This window comes from Toxotes jaculatrix, chromosome 17 (assembly GCF_017976425.1).
Source record: "Toxotes jaculatrix isolate fToxJac2 chromosome 17, fToxJac2.pri, whole genome shotgun sequence".
Taxonomy (NCBI): domain Eukaryota; kingdom Metazoa; phylum Chordata; class Actinopteri; family Toxotidae; genus Toxotes; species Toxotes jaculatrix.
This window is the reverse complement of record NC_054410.1, coordinates 13,325,931-13,346,234: the sequence shown is the minus strand read 5'-3', so window position 1 is coordinate 13,346,234 and position 20,304 is coordinate 13,325,931. Positions and strand designations below refer to the sequence as shown.

At 41.2% G+C, this 20,304-nt stretch overlaps 3 protein-coding genes across 3 annotated transcripts; 2 read left to right on the top strand and 1 right to left on the bottom strand.

The window, feature by feature from the left end:
* Window positions 1-501: 501 nt before the first annotated feature.
* coq6 (coenzyme Q6 monooxygenase) lies at window positions 502-9,099 on the bottom strand. The gene is made up of 12 exons (XM_041061503.1): window positions 8,733-9,099; window positions 8,242-8,376; window positions 7,066-7,124; window positions 5,073-5,199; window positions 3,697-3,827; window positions 3,496-3,603; window positions 3,108-3,170; window positions 2,894-3,001; window positions 2,017-2,219; window positions 1,714-1,829; window positions 1,189-1,355; window positions 502-631 (listed from the first exon to the last, which is right to left on the bottom strand). The coding sequence occupies exons 1-12, from the start codon at window positions 8,932-8,934 to the stop codon at window positions 602-604; spliced, it is 1,449 nt and encodes a 482-aa protein (XP_040917437.1). The 5' UTR covers window positions 8,935-9,099; the 3' UTR covers window positions 502-601.
* A 1,672-nt stretch (window positions 9,100-10,771) lies between these two features.
* fam161b (FAM161 centrosomal protein B) lies at window positions 10,772-15,462 on the top strand. Its single transcript, XM_041061143.1, has 8 exons — window positions 10,772-10,989; window positions 11,071-11,597; window positions 11,903-12,216; window positions 14,210-14,328; window positions 14,428-14,595; window positions 14,698-14,797; window positions 14,878-15,053; window positions 15,301-15,462. The coding sequence occupies exons 1-8, from the start codon at window positions 10,772-10,774 to the stop codon at window positions 15,380-15,382; spliced, it is 1,704 nt and encodes a 567-aa protein (XP_040917077.1). The 3' UTR covers window positions 15,383-15,462.
* Window positions 15,463-18,033: 2,571 nt separating this feature from the next.
* On the top strand, window positions 18,034-19,207 carry ngb (neuroglobin). The gene is made up of 4 exons (XM_041061049.1): window positions 18,034-18,131; window positions 18,592-18,700; window positions 18,808-18,927; window positions 19,055-19,207. Exons 1-4 carry the CDS (start codon window positions 18,034-18,036, stop codon window positions 19,205-19,207), a joined length of 480 nt encoding a protein of 159 aa, XP_040916983.1.
* The last annotated feature ends 1,097 nt before the right edge of the window (window positions 19,208-20,304 follow it).

Below are 20,304 nucleotides of genomic sequence, written 5' to 3'. Positions count from 1 at the left end.
ATGCTGCACAATTGCTCAGAAATGCCTCTATGTTCATCAGTATGAATAACCTGATGACTGACAATATGTAAATTGTTGTTTTTATTAAATCCAGTGGAATAAGTGTATACTATACATGTATGTTTTAATAAAACATGAAAAATGTGCTTCGTTTATAGCTATACTTTGTTTGATCAAGACCATCCTTTCCGACATCTTTCAATACTGAGTTTATGAAATTATCCGTGACTGTACAGACTACAGTTCCCACTAAGAATGAAATACTTCATGTGTCATAGCACAGGTGTGGTACTTGTTGGATAATTCAGAATTGGGTCTATGAAGTGTAGCTGCAAAGTAGTAAGGGATTTTGACATAAAATCAACAGTTTTTATGCTTTTGATAAGTCACAATATGCTCTGGACAGCTGCAAAATAGTGCACTACTAGCTGAAGTGGATTTGTCATACACCTGAGCACACACAAGAAACAAAAAATCCCAATAGAGTAAAATAAATCTTTATTAACTTAGTTTTTTTTTTTTTTTTAAATTCACAATTTTTACAGCCTTTAGAGCTCACAGTCAGTGGAGAGCCATCAGTGGCCTCTGCGTGATGGATGTATCACTTGCTTGCAAATGCCATGATCTGCTCCTGCAGAGGCAAAAAAGACATCAACTCAAAAACTCAGTAAGCTTTGATTTGCACTTAAAAAGCTCTGTTACAAGTGAGAGGGACTGCAGACCTCTATACAAGACCTGTAAACCAGTGAAATCACATCATTTAATATGGAAAAGATGTCACGTTTGTGCCTCCACAGTGAAATGCCTTTACAACCAGTTACAGTTGTGTTGGTCTAGATCACTTAGTAGGGAATAAAGCCATTTCACATGAGTGGTCGGTAATAAAAGGGGTGTGAAAACACAAAGCCAACACCGCTGTCCGCTGCCCCAGGGCCAGCCCTGCACCCCACCCACACACTTTTGGTAACACTAAATTTGGGGCTAAACTTAGATGCCATAGTAGTAGGTTCAGAACCCTGGAAATTATAGGCACCACTAAAGAAAAGCTCCGTGTAATCAGAAAAGAGGGTGGAGGGTGGGTACGGAGTGGAGGCGGAGCTTAGGTTTGACAGGTGGTTGATGTTATCTGAGTGGTGGCCAGGTTCACAGGGACGTACAGGAGGACATGCTAGAAGAGAGGGAGCTTACTTTTAGCGCTGGGAGCATGTTGGTGGCCTGCAGACCGAAGGTGCGTAGGAGAACCACAGGAGCAGAGTTAGTGGAGTAAAGGCGTTTCATGAGATCGATGGCAGCCATCATGGGCAGATTGTGGCGCTGCCGTTCAGTTTCATATTCTAATAAGTGCTGCATCGCTCCTGCACAAACAAGCAAAGACTTAGGGTTAACAACTGAAGACACAGTTTTAAGTTTGTGTATGTCTGTCATATGTTTTCTACATTAGGCCGTGGTGCTATTTTGACTTCAGAACATTTAACAGAAGGAAAAATAAATACAACATCTCATAACAGGATTTCCATTTTTATGAAAAGCAACTTACATATAGTTCCTGGCAAAATGAGCAGAAAAACATCAAATAAATGTTGCCGGAAAAGCTGATGCTTTTTATAATCCAGAGTAACAGCATGCATTTCAGCTGGGGCTATGGAAAAGAGCTTAGGGGAAACCACTGCGCTATAGTTGCAGCGCTTGTGTCTGTTTAGAATTCTCACTGACCCAGGTCCTTCCCGTTAAAGGCCGCCTGGCTCAAGAGCTGTGTGAGGCAAGCCACATCCCCAAAGCCCAGGTTGGCTCCCTGACCCGCCAGAGGATGGACACGATGGGCTGCATCCCTTCAAAGACAAACATAACCTCCACTATCCAAATACATTCAGTGCATGGCGAGCTATTTTATGCACACTGCAAAATCAAACAGCCATTTCCTTACATGTGAAGAAAGAGATTAACTGTGTAAGTATGTAAACAATTAACAGCACCTAAGCGTATGTGTAGACCATTACTTTCTGCACTTTATCTTACCCAATCAGAGCCACCCGGTGCCTGATGTACTCTGATGCATGACCCATGCCCAGTGGGAACATGACCCGGCTCTTCGGGCCGATCCCTGCCACACTTGGAGGGAGCTGTCGAGGTGAACCTGCAGACGGCATGATGGCTGACAGGGTGCCACGGAACAGAGAGCCAGCCGTCTCGATCAGCTCTGACTGGTTCTCATTACTCCACTGTCAGTGAACACGCAGACAGACAGGCAGGAAGACACAGACGTATTCACAGGCAGAGAAAAAATGGCCAGAAAAGAGAGAAAATAGACATTATCCTTTTGAGTGGACAAAGAAATTAGCTGACATAGGAGCAAAGCAGAACTCCAGGCCAGCGAAAGTGCTTTTTTTTTCTCCTCCCTAACTAACTGGTTTGGCAGGGCCTCGGGAGCTGGGCTAATTAAAAGAAGATGCCGGCCAGGCTATGCAGTTGAATTAGCTCTGTTTGAAAAACATTCCATGCAGTAATGGTCGACACTGGGAGACCACAGGTTTAATTAGCAAACCAGGCCTAAAACCAAACGTGACTCAATCGTGGTGACCCCGTCCATCAGCAGGCCCAGTAAAAATAGCCAGCTTGGGAAAAAGGAGTTTCTCCAAACATAAAAAGAATGGATAGGTACATCATTCCCGCAGTGAAATATTAGTATTGTTTAAAGTCCTGGGCAAAACAATGACAATATTGTTTGTGTGAGTCACTGAAAACAGCTCAACATGTGAGTAAGTCCATGGAGAACCCCTGCAAGCTAGAGTGCACTGCACACAAATTACAGAAATGTTGCAAGATCTTACTGACAGATGTGAAATCTGACCGGAAAATACAACATCAGCTGTTTAACGGTTCGAGAGAGACTTACGAAGGCAGAGTTGATGGCGTCGACAAAGCTCTCCTCATCCAGCTCCAACAGCTCCTCTGCGAGCCGATGGCTGGTTGACCACACCAGAGAGCTCTCTGTGTCCGACAACTGCAGTGCACAGAACATGGATGCTGAGGCTTTATCAAATGCCATGTGACAGATGGATATTTTGCAACAACTGCGACTACAGTAAATGATGATGTAGATATATTACCGGTAACATAGCAATGGGTCCTGTTGGGAGGAACCTCTGCCATGCGACATTGTTCTCCGTGGGCTGTTCAACACATAAATTAAATTAAATTAAATATTGTGCTGAAATAGTTTGGCATTGTTTTGTATAGCTATATTTTAATTACATATATTGCACATAAAAACAAGATTTAAAACAAGATATTATAAAGGGTTCTGCTGGGTGGGTGTATTGTTCTCTGCCTGCTGACAGATGTGGCATTAAAATAACTGTAATAATAAAAACACTGAGTAAATTAACTCAGTAACATACAATAATTCTTGCTTAAATATCTGTGTGCGCAAATTATACACATTTATAAAAAGTAGTAAGAATTACGCTATATGCCTGTGTTGAATGTGATACTCACTTCTGATAGGTGAAGCACAGCAACAACAGCAGACTGGTCATAATTCCACTTGACGGTGGGTATCCCTAACTCCCGCCTCACCATTGAGTTTGGTCCATCGGCTCCAATCTGAAAAACAGATGAGAAAAAGGAAAACAGTAAAAACCAAAAAGGAGAAGGACGGAGGAACAAGTACAACATGTGTGATGGAATCAAACTGACCAGCAGCTTGGTCTGAAGAGTCTCTCCGTTGGCCAAAGTGACCTGGACCCATGGGATGTAGTCTACTGCCTGGTGGGGCATGGGCCAAGTATACTTCACCACCTTGGACCTGTACTTAACTTGCACATTATCTGACAAACAACAGGGACATAAAACCGGTGACTACAAAGGCTGCAGAAAAGAAAATGAAAAAGGGAAAAAAAAATGGGGAGAAAAAAAAGCAGTGATCCTTAAAATAAAATGGCAGCTGCTGTGATTCTCTCACAACAAAGGGATCAATCTTAGTCCTGCGTATGTATCATCACGCTAAATCAGTGCTTTGCTACTTTTTTCTTAAAAAAAAATGAAAAGATGGTTTGCCTGCAGCTAGAGCAGTGGAAGATCTATAAACCACCTCATAAAACACCACTGGTTTTCCTCCCTGGCACATGGTAGCTGCCGAAGTTCGCATCTGACAATCTTCTTAATGGTCTTGGCCTGCCACATTGCACTGACTAATAGTGTTTATCTACAAGCACACCACACCACACTTTGCACACACTGCCAGCGCGTTGGATTTTGCACTGAAACTGCTTGTCCTCCAAAAATATCAAGCAGCTGGTCATCCCAAAACATGAAAGGATCCCGAGCTACGTTGGCCCATGCCGACTTGGATCAGGACCCATCCAAAGAAAGACTACTAGTTCCTGAACACAAATGTCAAATATGGGTTTTCAGTGAGTGGAGAGCTGGGTTGCATTGAAAACAGCTGGTGGGGAGCATACTTCTCATGTACTGGATCTTGTGCATAACAACACCACGGCTAAAATGAGAGGGGAGAGAGAGAGAAGCGGACAAATGGGAGGCACATGAGGCAAAAACGTGCTGTAACCACACATCCGTTGTTTGGTGCAAAATGTTGAAAACTGTTTATAAATATGCCACTAACTGTCAAGCACATAGCAGAGCTAAGTTTTATTTGAGAACCTCACAAAAGTTGGTCTAATGTCAACAGCAATGCAGCACTACACGCTGTCAGCGCTTTAGTGTCTTAAGAGGTGGCAAAGCTTGGGAGCACATGGCAGCTTTAAATAGGTCACTGGACCACTTCACGTGTCCTCAGAGGGTGCCGGGGTTCTGCAGTTTCCAAAATGTGAGGGTTTTGATTGAAACTGCAGGAAAAACGTGGATGGCTCCAAGAGCTTAACTTGTCTTTAAAAACAGTCACCGAGAGAGAGTACAAATAAACAAAACCTGGGGAACAGGATGGAATAAATGTGGTTGCATTAGCTGCCAGACTCAGGATCCATTAGGCAGATGGAACACGATTCAAGAGGTCTTACAGAGCACTGCTACTGTGTGGCACGTCATGTTTTAATCATAACTGCTCTGCTTACCGGACAGACTGTCCAGCTGTTTGGTGAGTGCAGCCACAACGATGTCGTTCTCCACGATGTACGCCATCTCGTCCTGCAGGTTCTCCTTATCGAATGTGATCAGGGCATCTGAGCAGGCATCCCAAACCTAAATGAGAGACCAATTATGCCTGTGGTCTACAAGTCTATCCTTAAATGCATCCCCTTTCCATATATATAGCCAGGCAGCAAAGGGCAGCTTCACTGAGCTGAACACATCAAAGTCGTTAGCTGCTGTTGGAGGCTGGCACAGCCTACATACATCAAACCAAGAGCAACGAGGGTCACCAACACCCCTGTGGCTGGGACGGCTGATTTCAGCTTAATGGAGCTCTCTGAGGTGGAGGACCAAGTGACACTTTGTGATGTGGATTTTCGCGAACATTTTCTTGGAAACACAAATAACAAATGACATGTTTGTGAACATTACAGAGCAAGTCAATATTTATCCGCAACCAAAAGCGGCAGAATGAGATATAGTTTTAGGCAACTGTAATTCCAACCCTGAAAGCACCGTCTGAGTTAAACATGAGGGGGTGAAAAGTGTTTGTACAAGGTTAATCCTCTCCTGGGTTGTAACTATGGTGACAGAACCCATCATTCTGCAGTAATATGCTGTTGCACTACTTTTTTCCAACTTGCCATAAAGTAGGGGGATATACCCTGCAGAAAACCACTAATGGCAGTGGGTTTGCAACTTGTGATAAGTGGTTGGGAAGAAAGATTTACTGAGACCAGCCCAAAAATTGTTTTGGTTTTGTTTAATGCGGGGTGAAATGATGCAGCTTTGGGGTAGAACGAGTTACTGCTTTCTGTGCAAGACTTAAACAATACACTTCCTTCCAAGTTTATAGAGAAAAATGTGGGCAAACTGAGGCCTTAATGGCGAAAACTCTGTTTGCCTTCTATTTCAAATCTAAACCCTCAATGCTTACTGGACATTTAAGGTAGAGGAGTATTTTATTGCGTTGGAAAGAGTGTTATTTAGAGCTGACCTGCAGTACATACTTTCCAGTACTATGGCTGAGATGTATATGACCGAGTTTCAATGGGCAAACAAGCCAAAACAGTGGTAGCTGAGTGAAGGTATAATGGGAGAGGTACACTACCATAATCACTGTAAGGCACTGCATGATGACATCCTAGGCTCAGAGAGAAACCCTGCGGTCGAGTGTTTGGTACACACCGACCACATCTTACAAGAGGGACTGAGCCTGCACCCACAGCCGTAAAGCTGTTTCACGTTGCAGCAAACAACCGCTCTCCTCATCTTTCATCTTCTTCCCGTTGTTCACATGAATCTTCATAATTAGAAGATGCCGGGAACGAGTACCAATTTGAAAATGTCAAAATGATTTATTCTTCATAGAAAGGATGGCTTTAATAATTAAAACTTGCATGGTCAGAAAGTCACCCAGTACTCTGAATGAACTAGGATATGGCCTTTTTTTTTTTTTTTTTTTTTAAATATACCTTGTGTTCTTTGGCATCCTGTGTGCCACAGAGCCTGCAGAGCTACTGAAAAGGCATAAATTGCACAAAGGAATGAACAAAATGCATGTTACATGAAACCACTGTTTGCCATTTTAATGAGAACAATTACATACCATATGCATGATTATATGATACAGTATTGTGTTGCTTGTTCATTAAGCGGAATGACTGAGTAGAAGCTGAGTGTCACAGATTTTTCTCTCCACAAATTGCATGGTACTATGATTGATTGATGACAGAAATACATACAGTATGCCAGTAAATTAGAAAGGCTGGAGAACATATGCAGAAAAACTCAAGTTGTGTAACAGAAGGATTTTGGGAGATACTCAGTGTTGCAGTTCTAGGTTTTTTCTTCTTTTTTTGTCGTCTTGAAATTATACTTTTCTGATCTTTTGACATAGCAGTACAACGGCGGTTACTGTACTGTGTGGATAAAAAAAAGCAACTTAACGTAATAGAGAACTGAAGATCAAAATACCTGCATCCTTTTGTACGGCTTGCACCTCATCTTTGTAATGTGCTCCCATGCTCCAATACCTGTTTGTGTACAAACACATTACAAAACAATTACATTACTAATTTTAACGCAACGCTGTCTTCCACTGAATTGCAAACAACCCTAATCATATTTTGAAGGTCAAAACATGAATTCTGTGAATTTTATCTAAAATAAGTTAAAGAAAAAAAGGAAGCACATATGTTTACATAATGTACAGAGTAGGAGGAAACTGGTCCAACTTGTCTTTGTGATCAGGGTCAACTCTGAGGTGAACTGGGCAAAATTTAGCAGCACTGGGACCAACAGGCAGGTGTGAATCTAGTAATGTGAGTGTGTTTTCCTCTCTTCAGGAGAATGAGTTAAATTCAGTTAAGACTAGTTAACTGGCCACACACTGTGCAAGGGAACAGAGTCTATTTGAGATTATTATTACTAAAACTATTATCATGGTGCACAGGAACACATGACCTACTGGGGAGATGTTGCAACTGTTGTTGTCCGTGCCCTCATAACTAAATTGTTCAGATGACCACATGCTGATGTTATTTTGAGACATGAGTCAGGACAAATGTGAATGAACTTATGTGTCCAACAATCAAAGTAATTTAACCTAATGATTGCTGTCTACATAATCCCATGCGTTAACAAAATGCACAGGTTTAGACTGATGGTCGTGTTCAGCTATTTTTAATGGATTCTAGACTGTGCAGTCTGTAATGTAGAAGAAAAGATATGTTTTACAGAAAAGTCCATTAAGCTCAGCTAAAGCTACACAACCTGAAATAACCCACTCCCTGGCTCCAAATTCTATGATGAGAATACAGTACAAACTGTGCTGTAGAAAAACTTGCGTCCTTAACTAAGAAAAAATCCCAGGTGACCTATCACAGGAAGAACAACTGCGGTCAGATATGATCCCTGCTAAGCCTGGGAGACCGGACAGTGTCTGATCCCTGGCTTACCTTGTGGGAGCTATTTAGTAGTGTAGCAGGAAGGGAGCTAATCACCACAGAAATAACTTTTTGATTTATTTTCTGCCTATGGTGAAGCTGTCTTTTTAAGTGTGTAAAGCCTTGCAACACAAACACAAAGCTTGATTTAAACCATCTGATAATGCTGATTCTTTGTGTTACTTTGCAAGAGTGTATACTGTACCACTAAGGAGGGTGGCAGAGCCTGGACTGATGGAGCTGACTCTGGTGCTGTAGGCGTCTGGAACCTTGTCCATCACTTTCTTGTTACCAGCTTCAAGCAGCAGAATCTTCTTACCCACCAAATTGGGATCCATGCCTGTCAACAGTTAAATGATGTATTAAAAAAAGACAAAACATATGTAAAAATAAGTCTCAGCAGTGTTACCAGAGCAGCCTGGACTATCAAAATCTTGTGGTGTAGTTATGTGTGTTTAATTTAGGAATTTTACAACGTATTTTTTTTCTGTTGCATAACATCTTGGGAGTTCATTTTTAATAGATTTCAGAGTAAGTTCCTGTGCGATTCTCTACAGATAAGCACATTTGGGTGAATGAATAGAGTACTACCTTGCATTGCCTTCTAACACTACATTTAATCTTGATGTGGACAGGCTTATAATAACCGTCACAGACTAAAATGTGTCCACTAAGTGCCATGAGGGTATCACTCACCTAGTGAACATGCCATTGCAGATCCAACCATTCCTCCCCCGGATATAATAACATCATAAACCTCACTCTTGCCAGAGTTGTCCCCATGTTCTGCACACACTAATCCTCTCCTGATGATTTTTACAGCAGTTATATGCTTGTCTGTAACAAAACATCGCCCAAGTCCGTTACAGGCCAGCGCCGCCTTTGTGAGCTTGTGCATTATTCAGCCTTCACCCTGTCTTCATATAAGACAAGCCGCGTATTAAACGAGAGAAACCAGTCCGAGTTCCGAAGCCTGGACACTTTCATATGACAATCAGACAGACGTCTCCCCTTGAATGTGTCCTAATAAGAGCAGCTGTGTAATCCAGCCATGTTGTGTTCACAAGCGCTCCAGAGGAAGTACTTCCGGTTTCGCGTCCAATCACAGAGCACGTCTGCCGCGGCACGCGCCGCCGCTTCTGTCCACAGGCAGTGCTAATGCGACCAAAACCGACGACTCAGTGCAAGTACAGGAGACGCGCATCGCTTCAAGTGTTATTTTAAGACTGTGTCAACTTTATATCGACAGCACACATCTTTAGCTTTGCATATACGCCGAGGTGCGTATTGTAAGCGAAGAGTCTGGACGACGCTTCGACAGAGAAATACTACTTCCTAAAACTCGTCTTTTACCAGGTTGGCGGCTCAGTATTGCTTTCTAGTTGAATTTCGTTAAATCCATGCGTTTATAATGTGCCTTAAAGTGTCAAAGTGGGGGGCTATTCATATACAGGGCTGTATATGAATATAAAAGTAAAAAGGTATTTAACTGGTATCTTAGCTAACGTTAAATACATGTACACTAAATACACTAAATCGACATCACTGTTGTGGGCGCAGAGGTCTGGTTGCCATGGTGACCATCTTACACAGACTGGAGGTAGAGTTTGAACTAACTTTATTATTTTACTATAATAGCATATAATATCAAAACACTAATGAGCATTATCATTATTGACTAATCAGCTGACTACTTTTTCGATGAATTGATCATTCATCAGTGGAGAAATAAGTATTTAGATATTTTTCTTAAGTAAAATTATCACAGTGTATAAAAAAATATCATACGTAAAGCACGAGTATTAAAAGTACCGATTTTGCATGTATTAATTAATATGTATCATGTTCAGTTTGCAGCTGGTAGAGCTGGAGCTGACTGTAATTATTTTATATACTTATTAATCTGAATCTGTAACTACGGGCAGAATCTGAATTGTAGTGGAGTACAAGTATAAATTAGCAGAAAATGAAAACACTCAAGTACAAATACCTCAATTTACTGTAAAGTTCTTTGCCACCACTGAAAATACTGTGATACAAGTAAATGTTCTACATCCAAAATCCTACTTAAGTAAAAGTACAGAAGTGTTATGAGTGAAATATACTTAAAGTATCAAAGTAAGGAGTGGTTCTGCAATAAAATGGTCTGTGTGATTATTATGTATGACATTATTAGACTATTACTGATACATCAATGTGTATTTCTAGGAATATAAATATAAACTAACAAAAATGTACTACAAAATGTACTTTGAGTAAATGTTCTTAGCTTCTTTACACTACTGCCAATCATTTACCATTATTTTTCTAAAATGTCATAGTCATATCCACTACAGTTTCCCACAGCCCAAAGTCATCCCAAAGTCTTCAAATTGTTATGCTCACACCAGCAGTCTGAAAATATATGCTATATATAAGATTCCAGAAAATCAGGAAATTCTCATGCATGCATGTACCTTAAAAGGTTGTGTAAAGTCCTGGCAGACCAGTTACGTTATTTGTTTATTTTGAGAAGGGGGAAGGTAATGTAAGGTTTTTCAAATTACAGCTTATATTATGTGTAAATTTTATTGTTGGAAATGTTCAAAGTGATTGTAAAAAGGGAAAATATGTAATGAAATATAATATGAAAAATAATAATTTGAGGCAGTGAAAACATAGGAAGTTAAAGAACTCACAGCTTTGGCATTTTTCTCCTTGGCTTTTTTTTTTCTCATTTTCTTTGTCAGACAAACATGTCAAAGCTGGAGGCCTTGCTGGAAGATGGACTCAGATCAGAGTTAATTCTCAAGCGGCAGTTGAAGGACCTGAGTGAGGCCCTCAAACAGCAGCTGCAGGAGACAGAGAAGAGACAGCTGGAAGAGTTGGAAAGGAGGATTCATCAGAACGCTCTCCTATCAACAGATATACAGCAAGAGTCTGGTCATAAAAAAGAACTAAACTGTCAGACCAAGTAGGTTTGCTCAATAATCTTTTATGTTTTGCTTTAATTTTAATATACTTATTTTCTTAAAGCTCTTTACTGATTTTTCAGACATGTAGGAATCAGGAGATCCATTTCTACATCAGCACTGACCACAGACAAAGAGACATCACGTCAACTCAGACAGTCAGAGAAGACTAACTCCACTTCTCCAGCCTGGGTATCTTCAACAGACTGGAAGCATTGTTCAGTAAGGACATCCACGCTGATTCCTACCAAGACACAACAGTGTGAAAGGGCAGCATCATCTAAAACAACACAGATGAGCAAAGAGGAGGAGGCCGAGGCTGAATGTCAGAGGAAGTTCTGTGCTCTTCCGGTCCCCAGCCATGTCATCCAGCCCCTCTATCAGGAGATGATGGAGCTGAGAGAGAATGAGAGGAAGCAGGGTCACGAGCAGAGGAAAAACTTCTTGCTCTCCATACAAAAACCTTTCGGCTTCCAGGGGAGAGAAAAGGAGAAAAGGGAGAAGCTGATAGCTATGTTAAACCAAGTCTCACAAGATCAGAAGAACAAGGTTCCTACTGTCAAAAAACCTCACAAAGCAGAAAAGGACTCGCTAGATACTGAACTGAAAGGTGGGTTGATTGTGTGATTTGTTTCCATCTAAATGGGATGATGCTGGCTAGTGGAGTGTCTGGCACTATGTACTGCCAAATTAGAAAATACAGGCCAACTTTTTTTGGTTTGTGAAATTGCATATGTCAGTGAGCTGTGAGCAGTTCAACCGAAGAGTAATGTTTCCTTCTCAGGTTGTTTCATTTTTACAGATTTATTGACACAGTGTCATATTGACTGCATGTTAAATATAAAGTGCCTCTATCACACTCTGCACAGCAACATGACTACAGTTTCTACTTTATCTGACTGTCATTCTGTGCAGACCAGGACGAGGTTTGCAGGACAGAACATGCTCAGATGACAGTGCGACAGAAGAACTCCACTGCGTCCTGCAGCCCTAAACTTCGCACTGCTGAACGCACCAGGAAGGAAAAGCTGGGATTCCTGGATGAGAAGCCGAGCTTCCAGCCAAAAATCATCCATCAAGTCCCTGATTTCAGCCGGTTGCACAAGGCCTTGCAGACAGAGACGCTGAGAAACGCCCAGAGTAAAGATGTGACAAAGTGTCAGCCCTTCTACCTCAGGACATCTGCTCTCCCTGCAAGGCAAAGAAGGATGAGCCCAGAAAACTCACAGGTAAAAACACTTCCTTCCTCCCAGACCTGTTGCTTTGTCTACTGTGATAATTAGTAAAAAATGTTTTATTGGTTATTTTTTTTTAGTTGCTGTTGTTCATTCATTCCTTTAAGTGCAGTTTGGTTTGAATACTTCTCAGAATATGCGCTAATTGTAGTTAAGTTGCTGTTGTTTTAGATTTTCATGGTGAACAGATCTGTCAGAAGCAGTATTTATGATGGGTATGGGTCTGAGAACTAAGCAATGGCTTTCTAAAAAATGTTACCTCAGCAAATTTAAAGGATAGTGGCTGTCCTGAGGAGTCAGCGTCTTTAGAGGAGTTACATAACAAGAAAACATCCACGACTCCAAAGCACCAGGCCCAGATGGTTTCATGTTATAGTTTGACATCACTTTTTTTGAATTTTCTCACACCTTCTGTGCTTGATGGATGGTTCGAGACACATCCACCCACCACTTTATCAAGTCAATACCCTTCTCTTTTTGAAAGGAGGACAGGAAACCACTAGGCTTCCTCAAAGCCCTTAATGTTCCAGATGAAAAAGGTCCATATAAATAATGATTGGACTAAATGTGCAGAAATTGGCCAAATAAAAACAGATGTTGACACTGCAGTTTTTGCTGACTATAAAATGGTCTGTCATGTATTTCTGTGGTCCCTCAACACCCTGAAGTGTTTATTTCTTAAATGTGACAAAGGAATTTGACCAGGTTACATTTTACTGTCTCTTCCGTCTCCTCAGGAGCAATTTGTTTGATGATAAAAGATTTATTTGAATGGTTAAAGTTCTTGTATGCCTTATGTGTTATTTTTGAGGCAGTTCAGACCACTTCCCTCAGATGTGGAACTGTAAAGCTATTTAAAATATGCATAGTAGGCCATCTTCAAAGAGGGAATATTCCCCTCCCTTAAACCGTTGTATTTCAAACTTTCTCCACATCATAATTTATGAAGTTTAACTCAAGCCCCATTTCTGCAGCATTTGATATATTGCACAACCGCATAATATTGATTGACTTTTTGTCCCTCAGTGCAGCTAGCAATATTTTTGAGACTGATCACACATTTTACAACAATAATCCCATATATGTTCATTGAAATTTGTCCGGGTGGATGATTCCCACATGCTCATTACCGAGTGAGATTAATGACAACAGTAATTAAGGAAGAATGACAGTAATTAAGACAAATCCAAAGCGGTGGAAGGAACTTTGTGATCAGTGAAAGTTCCTTTCTGGTTTCCTTTCATGTATCTTCTGGCGCTGCCCAAAATTATATAATTACCAGAATTCTATTTTATGGACCATGTCAGACATATATGGACAAATTCTGAGTTGAGTTGACTATATATAGTTATTTTGCCTTTTTGCTGAGTTTGTGGCACATAAAGAGGGTTCTGTAGATACACTGTTACAACATTTACATTTGCATGATAACATCACACAGGTAGTTTTACTAGATTGCTGTGTTGTAAAAAAATGTATAATTTGGGAAACTTAGATTGTTAGGGATTGTTGTTGTTTTATTAATTCTTCCTCTGAAAGAATTAATAAAACAACTCTTATTCTGTGGGTAATCTATAAAGTATACTCTGTGTGTGCAGGCAGCAGCCTTACTACAAGGTCCTAGAACCATCAGAATCCCACCAATTAATCTCTAGACTGAAAATGTAGAAGTGAGAAAGAAATCCATAATTACTGTCACTGAGTGTTGTTCAGAAATTATCTTTGTTTTTGTTCTCCTATACTTAAAATTTCAGACTAATAGTAATTCTTTAAGAGGTTCTCTTTTCTTTTTACATGGCTTTGATCACAACAAATACACTTCAACAAATGTATAAACTAGTCTGCTACCTATGTTGTATGTACACAGAACTTAACATACAGATCACATCCTACTAGGTTTTTAAGTTAATCATAGATTAGAAAGTTTATGCTACATGTGATCAAACAATACATTTTGTTTTGATTTCAGCTAAACTCTCATTGACAGGAACCAAGAATAAGTCACCTCAGGAGAAACAAGTCACTTGGGGCCTTAACATCACTGTCCACAGACACTCTCCCCACATACATCACAGATGCTGCAAGGAAGCGCTGCATGGCCATCAGGTGAACTGGTATATTTTGGCAAGATTGTTGAAATGTAGACAGTAGATTTTTCCTTTTTACAGTGTCTACACACTAAAATATAAATTTCTACCTTCACAGAAAGTCAATGGAGATGAGGGACAGTAAGAACCAAGAGAGTGCAGACTGGTTGAGAAGGTACCAAATGAGGTCCCAGGCCATGAAGAAGACGGTAGCCCTTCATGCAAAGTTACTGGACCCACACAGCAGCTTGAAAGAAGTGTATAATGAAAAACTAAAGCACCATATGTGAGTACTGGTCAAGTAAGACCATTCATTCTTGCAGTGTTGCAACAACAACCACACAAGCCTGCCACAGTAGCTCAAACTATAATCTTTTCTTACATGAAGGGCAGCTGACCAACAAAGGATGAGGGAGTACAAGAGAGAGTTACGGGACATGAAAGCACGAGTTAGTGAACGCCCTTATTTGTTCGAACAGGTGATACAGGTAAGTGACATGAAGCTTCAACATTGCATCATATTGTATTCGACATGCTTCTCCAGTGGCATAACTTTTTTTACTGGCAGAGAAATGCAAAGGCTCATGCAGAGCAGATATACAGGAACAAGCTGAAGAAAGCTGGATTTAAGGAGCAATTTGTTGAAGAAAATGGAGGAAAAAGCGCAGGAACATCAGTCTCGTCCAGGTCTGAGGATGATGTGGACGTGAATGACCACAGCAATGAAAATGACATTCATAGCAGGTATGTGGAGTGAGAATTTTTAGCAAGTTTTGTTCATCTACTATGTAATCCCACTGTGTCCGGTAAAATTATGAATAGCACAGCTGCTGGAGAGCCAAGGACTTCATGTGGTTTGGTCATATTATATTACATAATTTTCTGAGCTTGCCCTGCAGTCTTTAGTGAAGAAAAGGCAAATACTGTAGCCAAGTAAAAGTTCGATGTAATTACAATATAGCCATTTTCTAACCCAACATGTCTGATTTAGGGAAGAAAATGTAGACGACGGGGAGAAAATTGAAGATGTGGAAGAGGAGAGCGTGAAGTCCAAAGGGGAAGAAATGCCATGATCAAAAAGGCTCAGGCGGCACAGAGTTTTTTGTGGCCTCTCCACTAGAAAACAACACTGTCCTCAAAAATGATTCATGTCATGGCTAACTATCCGCACCAAACGTTTGATAGTTTAAGATGTGAAACTATAAATTACAAAATATCTGGACATTACAGTCACAAAAGTTACGTATTACAACTGGAAGAAAAAAAAAGTTTACAGAACTGTATATGTTAATATGTAATTAATGTTTTATATGCTCTGAGTTTAGCACACACACACACGCACACATATATGCAATCTGCATGTCATTTCAAACAGATGAAACTTAAAAAGGCTGCTTTTGGTTTTATGACAACAATTTTGCTAAGGAATATGAAGACTGTAATTTAGAGAATGATGAGCCCTTGGTTACCAGAATAAACAGCTCAAAAACAAAATCAGGACACCAGCTGAGACCACTGTGCCTGTGACATTAATTCGACTCTAACTTTCGATAGCCAGATTAAAAGGATTTATACAGTGAGATATTGTATCTGTCACTGCTGCATCTGCTATTTTATTTAGCTTTGTTAAAAAAAGTCAAATAGGCACACATATTTTAATTGGGCAGGTCCTGTAAGGACACCATGCATCTGACATGGGCCTCAGATGGCTGGGGTTATTTCTACAGCCGCACTGCCACCTAAATAAACAGCCCTCGCTGTGAATTTGCATTCACACAGACCAGTTCATTGGTCTGCTCCGAGCCCATACACCCACATCAAATACACATGTTACGCCTTCACTGTTTGCTCGTGCTTAGACAGCTGAGAGATCATTTTAACTTCATGGGAATGTCTGAATACGTATATAATCATAATCAGAGGGTCATCGTGGAGACCAGTACATACCATGTGGTATGTACTATATGGTACTTCTTGTAGGCTAGTGTGTCATTGAAGCGACTGAAGTACGCGTTTGCATGATTTCAGGTCAAAATATCATAAGATATCACTGACTGATTTGTCTTAAGGTAGCACTATTGAAAAGCACCATGCAGATAAATTTAAACTATGTTTCATATAGTTTCAATACAAGTTTTTCCTTCCAGACTGATGTGCATCACTACAGATAATGACAGGGTAAAGGTGACTTAACAGATTTCAGTATGACCGTCAGGGTATTAAAATAACAATATGATCAATTTTGCATAATTACAAAGATAAGAAAAACTGAGAAGCCAAAATGTTGTCATATAGTTCTTATAGATGCAATAAATTATCACAGAGTCCCTTCCTTGAGATCTCAAACATCACATGGCAAAGCTTCAAGGGCTCCATCCTGTCATGGTTGTCATGGGAACCGTGTATCCCTCCCCACTCTGCTTTATAGTCCCTGAGGAGAGCGCTGTGCACCTCTGATTCCCCCGGTGCACGGCTGAAAACAAAACCAATCTCTCCCAACCTGTTAGATAATACCAGAGTGGGAACCTGCATCCGAGAAATGCGTGAGGGAACAGGCGCCTGTGACATCTCTTTAAACAAACTGTAGTGCCTCGGATGTGTGTGGAGGCTGAGAAAGGGAACAAACACATCTCATTTAGATTAATGAGAGGCTGTGCGCTTGGCCACCGAATGTTATGATCACGCTGTTTGAGGAGTGGCTCTTCTTACCGGATGAACAATATAATTTCACCAAGGTGGCGCGTTCAGGTCTCTTATTATTCTAGCCGCTGTACGATATTAAAATTCCCAAACATTTAATTCTGTAAATGCATGGTTTGCAAATGCAGGCAGTTGAGGACACACCCTAGAATAAATGATATAGGCCTCAAATGGACTTCATCTGCGTTAAAACATTGGCAATTGCACTATATGAAATGCTTACGTTGTGTTTTCGGGTTATTCTGTTGTTCATTTTAATTTCTTGTTTATCTGAATTCCCTTGAACATAGAGTAAGGCCGAGTATTTGCGTAAGTGCAGTGTATGTTGTGAGTGCAGAGTTGTGTGCATGTTGAGTCTCTGTGTGTTGTGTGTGTTTAGTCCTTGGTTCACCTGCAGGAGGAGCTGTGGCTCGCTGCAGCCTCTCTGGAGCAGAAGAGAGAGATCCCTCTTTTTCTCCTTCAGTGGCATGAATAATATCCCCAGTGCTGGAGAGAGAGCATATCAAGAGGCAAACGGGAAGGGGAGAGAGATAGCAGCCAGTGTGACAGATAAGAGCGTGGCAGAACTTGTCTCCCTGACTGCACCGTGGGCCGGGGGAAAGAGAGCGCAAGTGCACCAGAGTGTCAGGCGAGGCTGCTGCCTGCACACTCACAAACCCACTCACACACACACACTCATAAACATACACACACACTTACAGACCCCTCATCCTGGCAGCAGCAGCAGAAGTTCAGAGAGAAGACTGACCTCAAGAAGGTACAGTATGTGTGTGCGTCTCCAGCCTAGGAGTCATGTCTCCTGCAGCCGTGTCCCCATCTTTATATCTGAAACATTATTAGCAAGTCAGCTGTATTACACTCACTTGATGCTCCACTTTGTTTTCCAGGTGGGTTGGCGGAAGTTTCGTGTGTGGATTCACTCAAGTGTTATGGCTTTCCTCAAACTGAAGCTCCTTGTCCTGTAGAGGAGTTGTGTGTTTCCCCTCTAGAAGAACTTGTCTCGTGTTTTCCTGCCTGAGGGAGGATGGAGAAGCTGTCAGGGAAGGACAAGGAGCTGATACGAGGCAGCTGGGAGAGCCTGGGCAAGAACAAAGTTCCTCATGGTGTCATCATGTTTTCCAGGTAATGTCCTGCACAATCAGCATGATTCAGACAGGATTAAGAACAGTGAAGTGACTTGTAAGAGAAGAAAACATTTACGGTTGTTATTCTGTGCTGTTATCCCATCATCAACATACATTCTAATAACACTTTCTGCATAAGTAACAGGTTCTCGCTATTTTCTGTGTTGTTGCTTAATAGCTGTGGTGTCAGAATATGTAACACAGGTGTGTAGAGAGAATCATGCTAGATCCTTCGCTGCACACTTTCACCATGCAGGCACCGGAGGCTTGACTTGTTGCTTGGCGACAGACTGCAATAATCCACAATTTACTTTGAGACAGCTGCCGCTAAATCAGACACTAGCAGGAGAGATTTGTAGATGTATGATTTATAGATTGATTCTGTGTCTGCGTGGATGTTTGGCAACCATTGCCGTCTGTATACACCTATAGAAAAGTGTGGTATTTCTCTGTGGTAGACTGTTTGAGCTGGACCCTGCGCTCCTCAGTCTTTTCCACTACAGTACAAACTGTGGCTCCACACAAGACTGCCTCTCCAGCCCCGAGTTCCTGGAACATGTCACCAAGGTGAGCTCCTTTCACCGCAGTGACCACTACGAGTATACAGACATTCGAAGCCTTTTTTTTTTCTTATCCACAGTTTTGCTTGTGTGTGTTTTGTACCTGTAAACTAGGTGATGCTTGTGATCGATGCAGCAGTCAGCCACCTGGACGACCTTCACTCCTTGGAGGACTTTTTGCTCAACCTTGGAAGGAAGCATCAGGCAGTGGGAGTCAACACACAGTCATTTGCTGTAGGACCAAACATCTCATAGTACAACTCTCCAAAAGCAATTTCATAAGTGACTGAACTGTGAACAATGTTTTTTTTCTGTGTTTGTGATCTTGTTTTTTTTTTTGTTTTTTGTTTTACTTCTGCAGGTGGTGGGTGAGTCCCTTCTCTACATGCTGCAGTGCAGTCTGGGCCAGGCCTACACAGCGCCGCTGCGTCAAGCCTGGCTCAACATGTACAGCATCGTGGTAGCGGCCATGAGCCGAGGGTGGGCCAAGAACAGAGAGGACAAGGCCGACTGAGGCGCACAGCGGGAGCTGCTGAGCAGTTGCTGTCAAATCACTCAACATGGTTGCCATGGAATAAGGTTGTGTAACTTGCAGCATTATGGCTTTGGCTGCTGTACATTTGCTCTGTGAGTAGGGTCACGTAGCGTAGCAAATGTATGATGAGGTTACACTTTACAATTGGATCGACCAATCAGTCGCAGAGTTTATTTTTCTTTGCTGTGGATGTTTAGCTGCCAGGTGATGCTGTGAGGATCTGAGCCAGCCTAGTTTAGGTCACCTGAGTTTGGACCTGTGATCTGAGCTCCTCACGCTGAGAAAAAGGATAACAGTTTAGTCTCTTTGTATATAATGGCTCTGATATATATATATATATACTCAAATGATAGCAGTGACTGTAGTGGTCTTTGTGATGTATCTTAAAAGAGTTGCACAGTTGTGAAACAGTAGATATTATATTTAGGCATCACACACTACTCAAACTGTGATGGTTACTGTGGCCAGCACGGCAGCTCTCTATCTAACTGGAACACAGTGATACTTTACAATACATGTTAAAACCTTTGGGGGACAAAGCAATGTGATCTTACAGAAGAAAATCCTATCACCGTAATCACAATCATTACTATGTTTTTTTTTAATATTGCACATCATTACACCTCTTTTTGTGTGTGACTTTGTTATCTAACATTTAACCTATTGATGATAAGCAAAGCAAAATTTAAAACTGATCTTCAGTAGATACTGACAAGAACTGTTATACTCTCTGATTAGCTTTTTTTCAGTGATCTATGACTGTTAAGGTGTCCATGGGCGCCTTTCTCAACACAGTGTGTGATGCTCTCCCTTGTAGAGGTTGTGAGTATTTCAACAGGCCTCAGCTGACTGTTAAACTCTTACTAATAGACTGTTATGTGACCTTTAGAGTTTGAAAGTAAAGCACCTTGCAGGAATTATAACATCTTTGTTCCTTGGATATCAGTTTCCAGTCATTGTTAGTGTAACATAGTTTTGTTGTACTGTAGTCGCTTATCTAAGTGATGATTATTAACTGTGTTGTCGTGGCTACAAACGTAGTATTACCTCAGCTTTAGAGGTGAAGATAAGCAGGG

Bases quoted from the DNA above. Each gene is read 5' to 3' on its own strand.
- coq6 (XM_041061503.1), bottom strand. From the start codon at position 8,934: ATGCACAAGCTCACAAAGGCGGCGCTGGCCTGTAACGGACTTGGGCGA. The intron at 7,125-8,241 runs GTACAGTATACA...GTACACAAACAG, and splicing joins CTCTGCCACCCTCCTTAGTG to GTATTGGAGCATGGGAGCAC. The intron at 3,002-3,107 runs GTAATATATCTA...TGTGCACTGCAG, and splicing joins GACCCATTGCTATGTTACCG to TTGTCGGACACAGAGAGCTC.
- fam161b (XM_041061143.1), top strand. From the start codon at position 10,772: ATGTCAAAGCTGGAGGCCTTGCTGGAAGATGGACTCAGATCAGAGTTA. The intron at 10,990-11,070 runs GTAGGTTTGCTC...CTGATTTTTCAG, and splicing joins GAACTAAACTGTCAGACCAA to ACATGTAGGAATCAGGAGAT. The intron at 11,598-11,902 runs GTGGGTTGATTG...CATTCTGTGCAG, and splicing joins GCTAGATACTGAACTGAAAG to ACCAGGACGAGGTTTGCAGG.
- ngb (XM_041061049.1), top strand. From the start codon at position 18,034: ATGGAGAAGCTGTCAGGGAAGGACAAGGAGCTGATACGAGGCAGCTGG. The intron at 18,132-18,591 runs GTAATGTCCTGC...TCTCTGTGGTAG, and splicing joins GGTGTCATCATGTTTTCCAG to ACTGTTTGAGCTGGACCCTG. The intron at 18,928-19,054 runs GTAGGACCAAAC...TTACTTCTGCAG, and splicing joins TCAACACACAGTCATTTGCT to GTGGTGGGTGAGTCCCTTCT.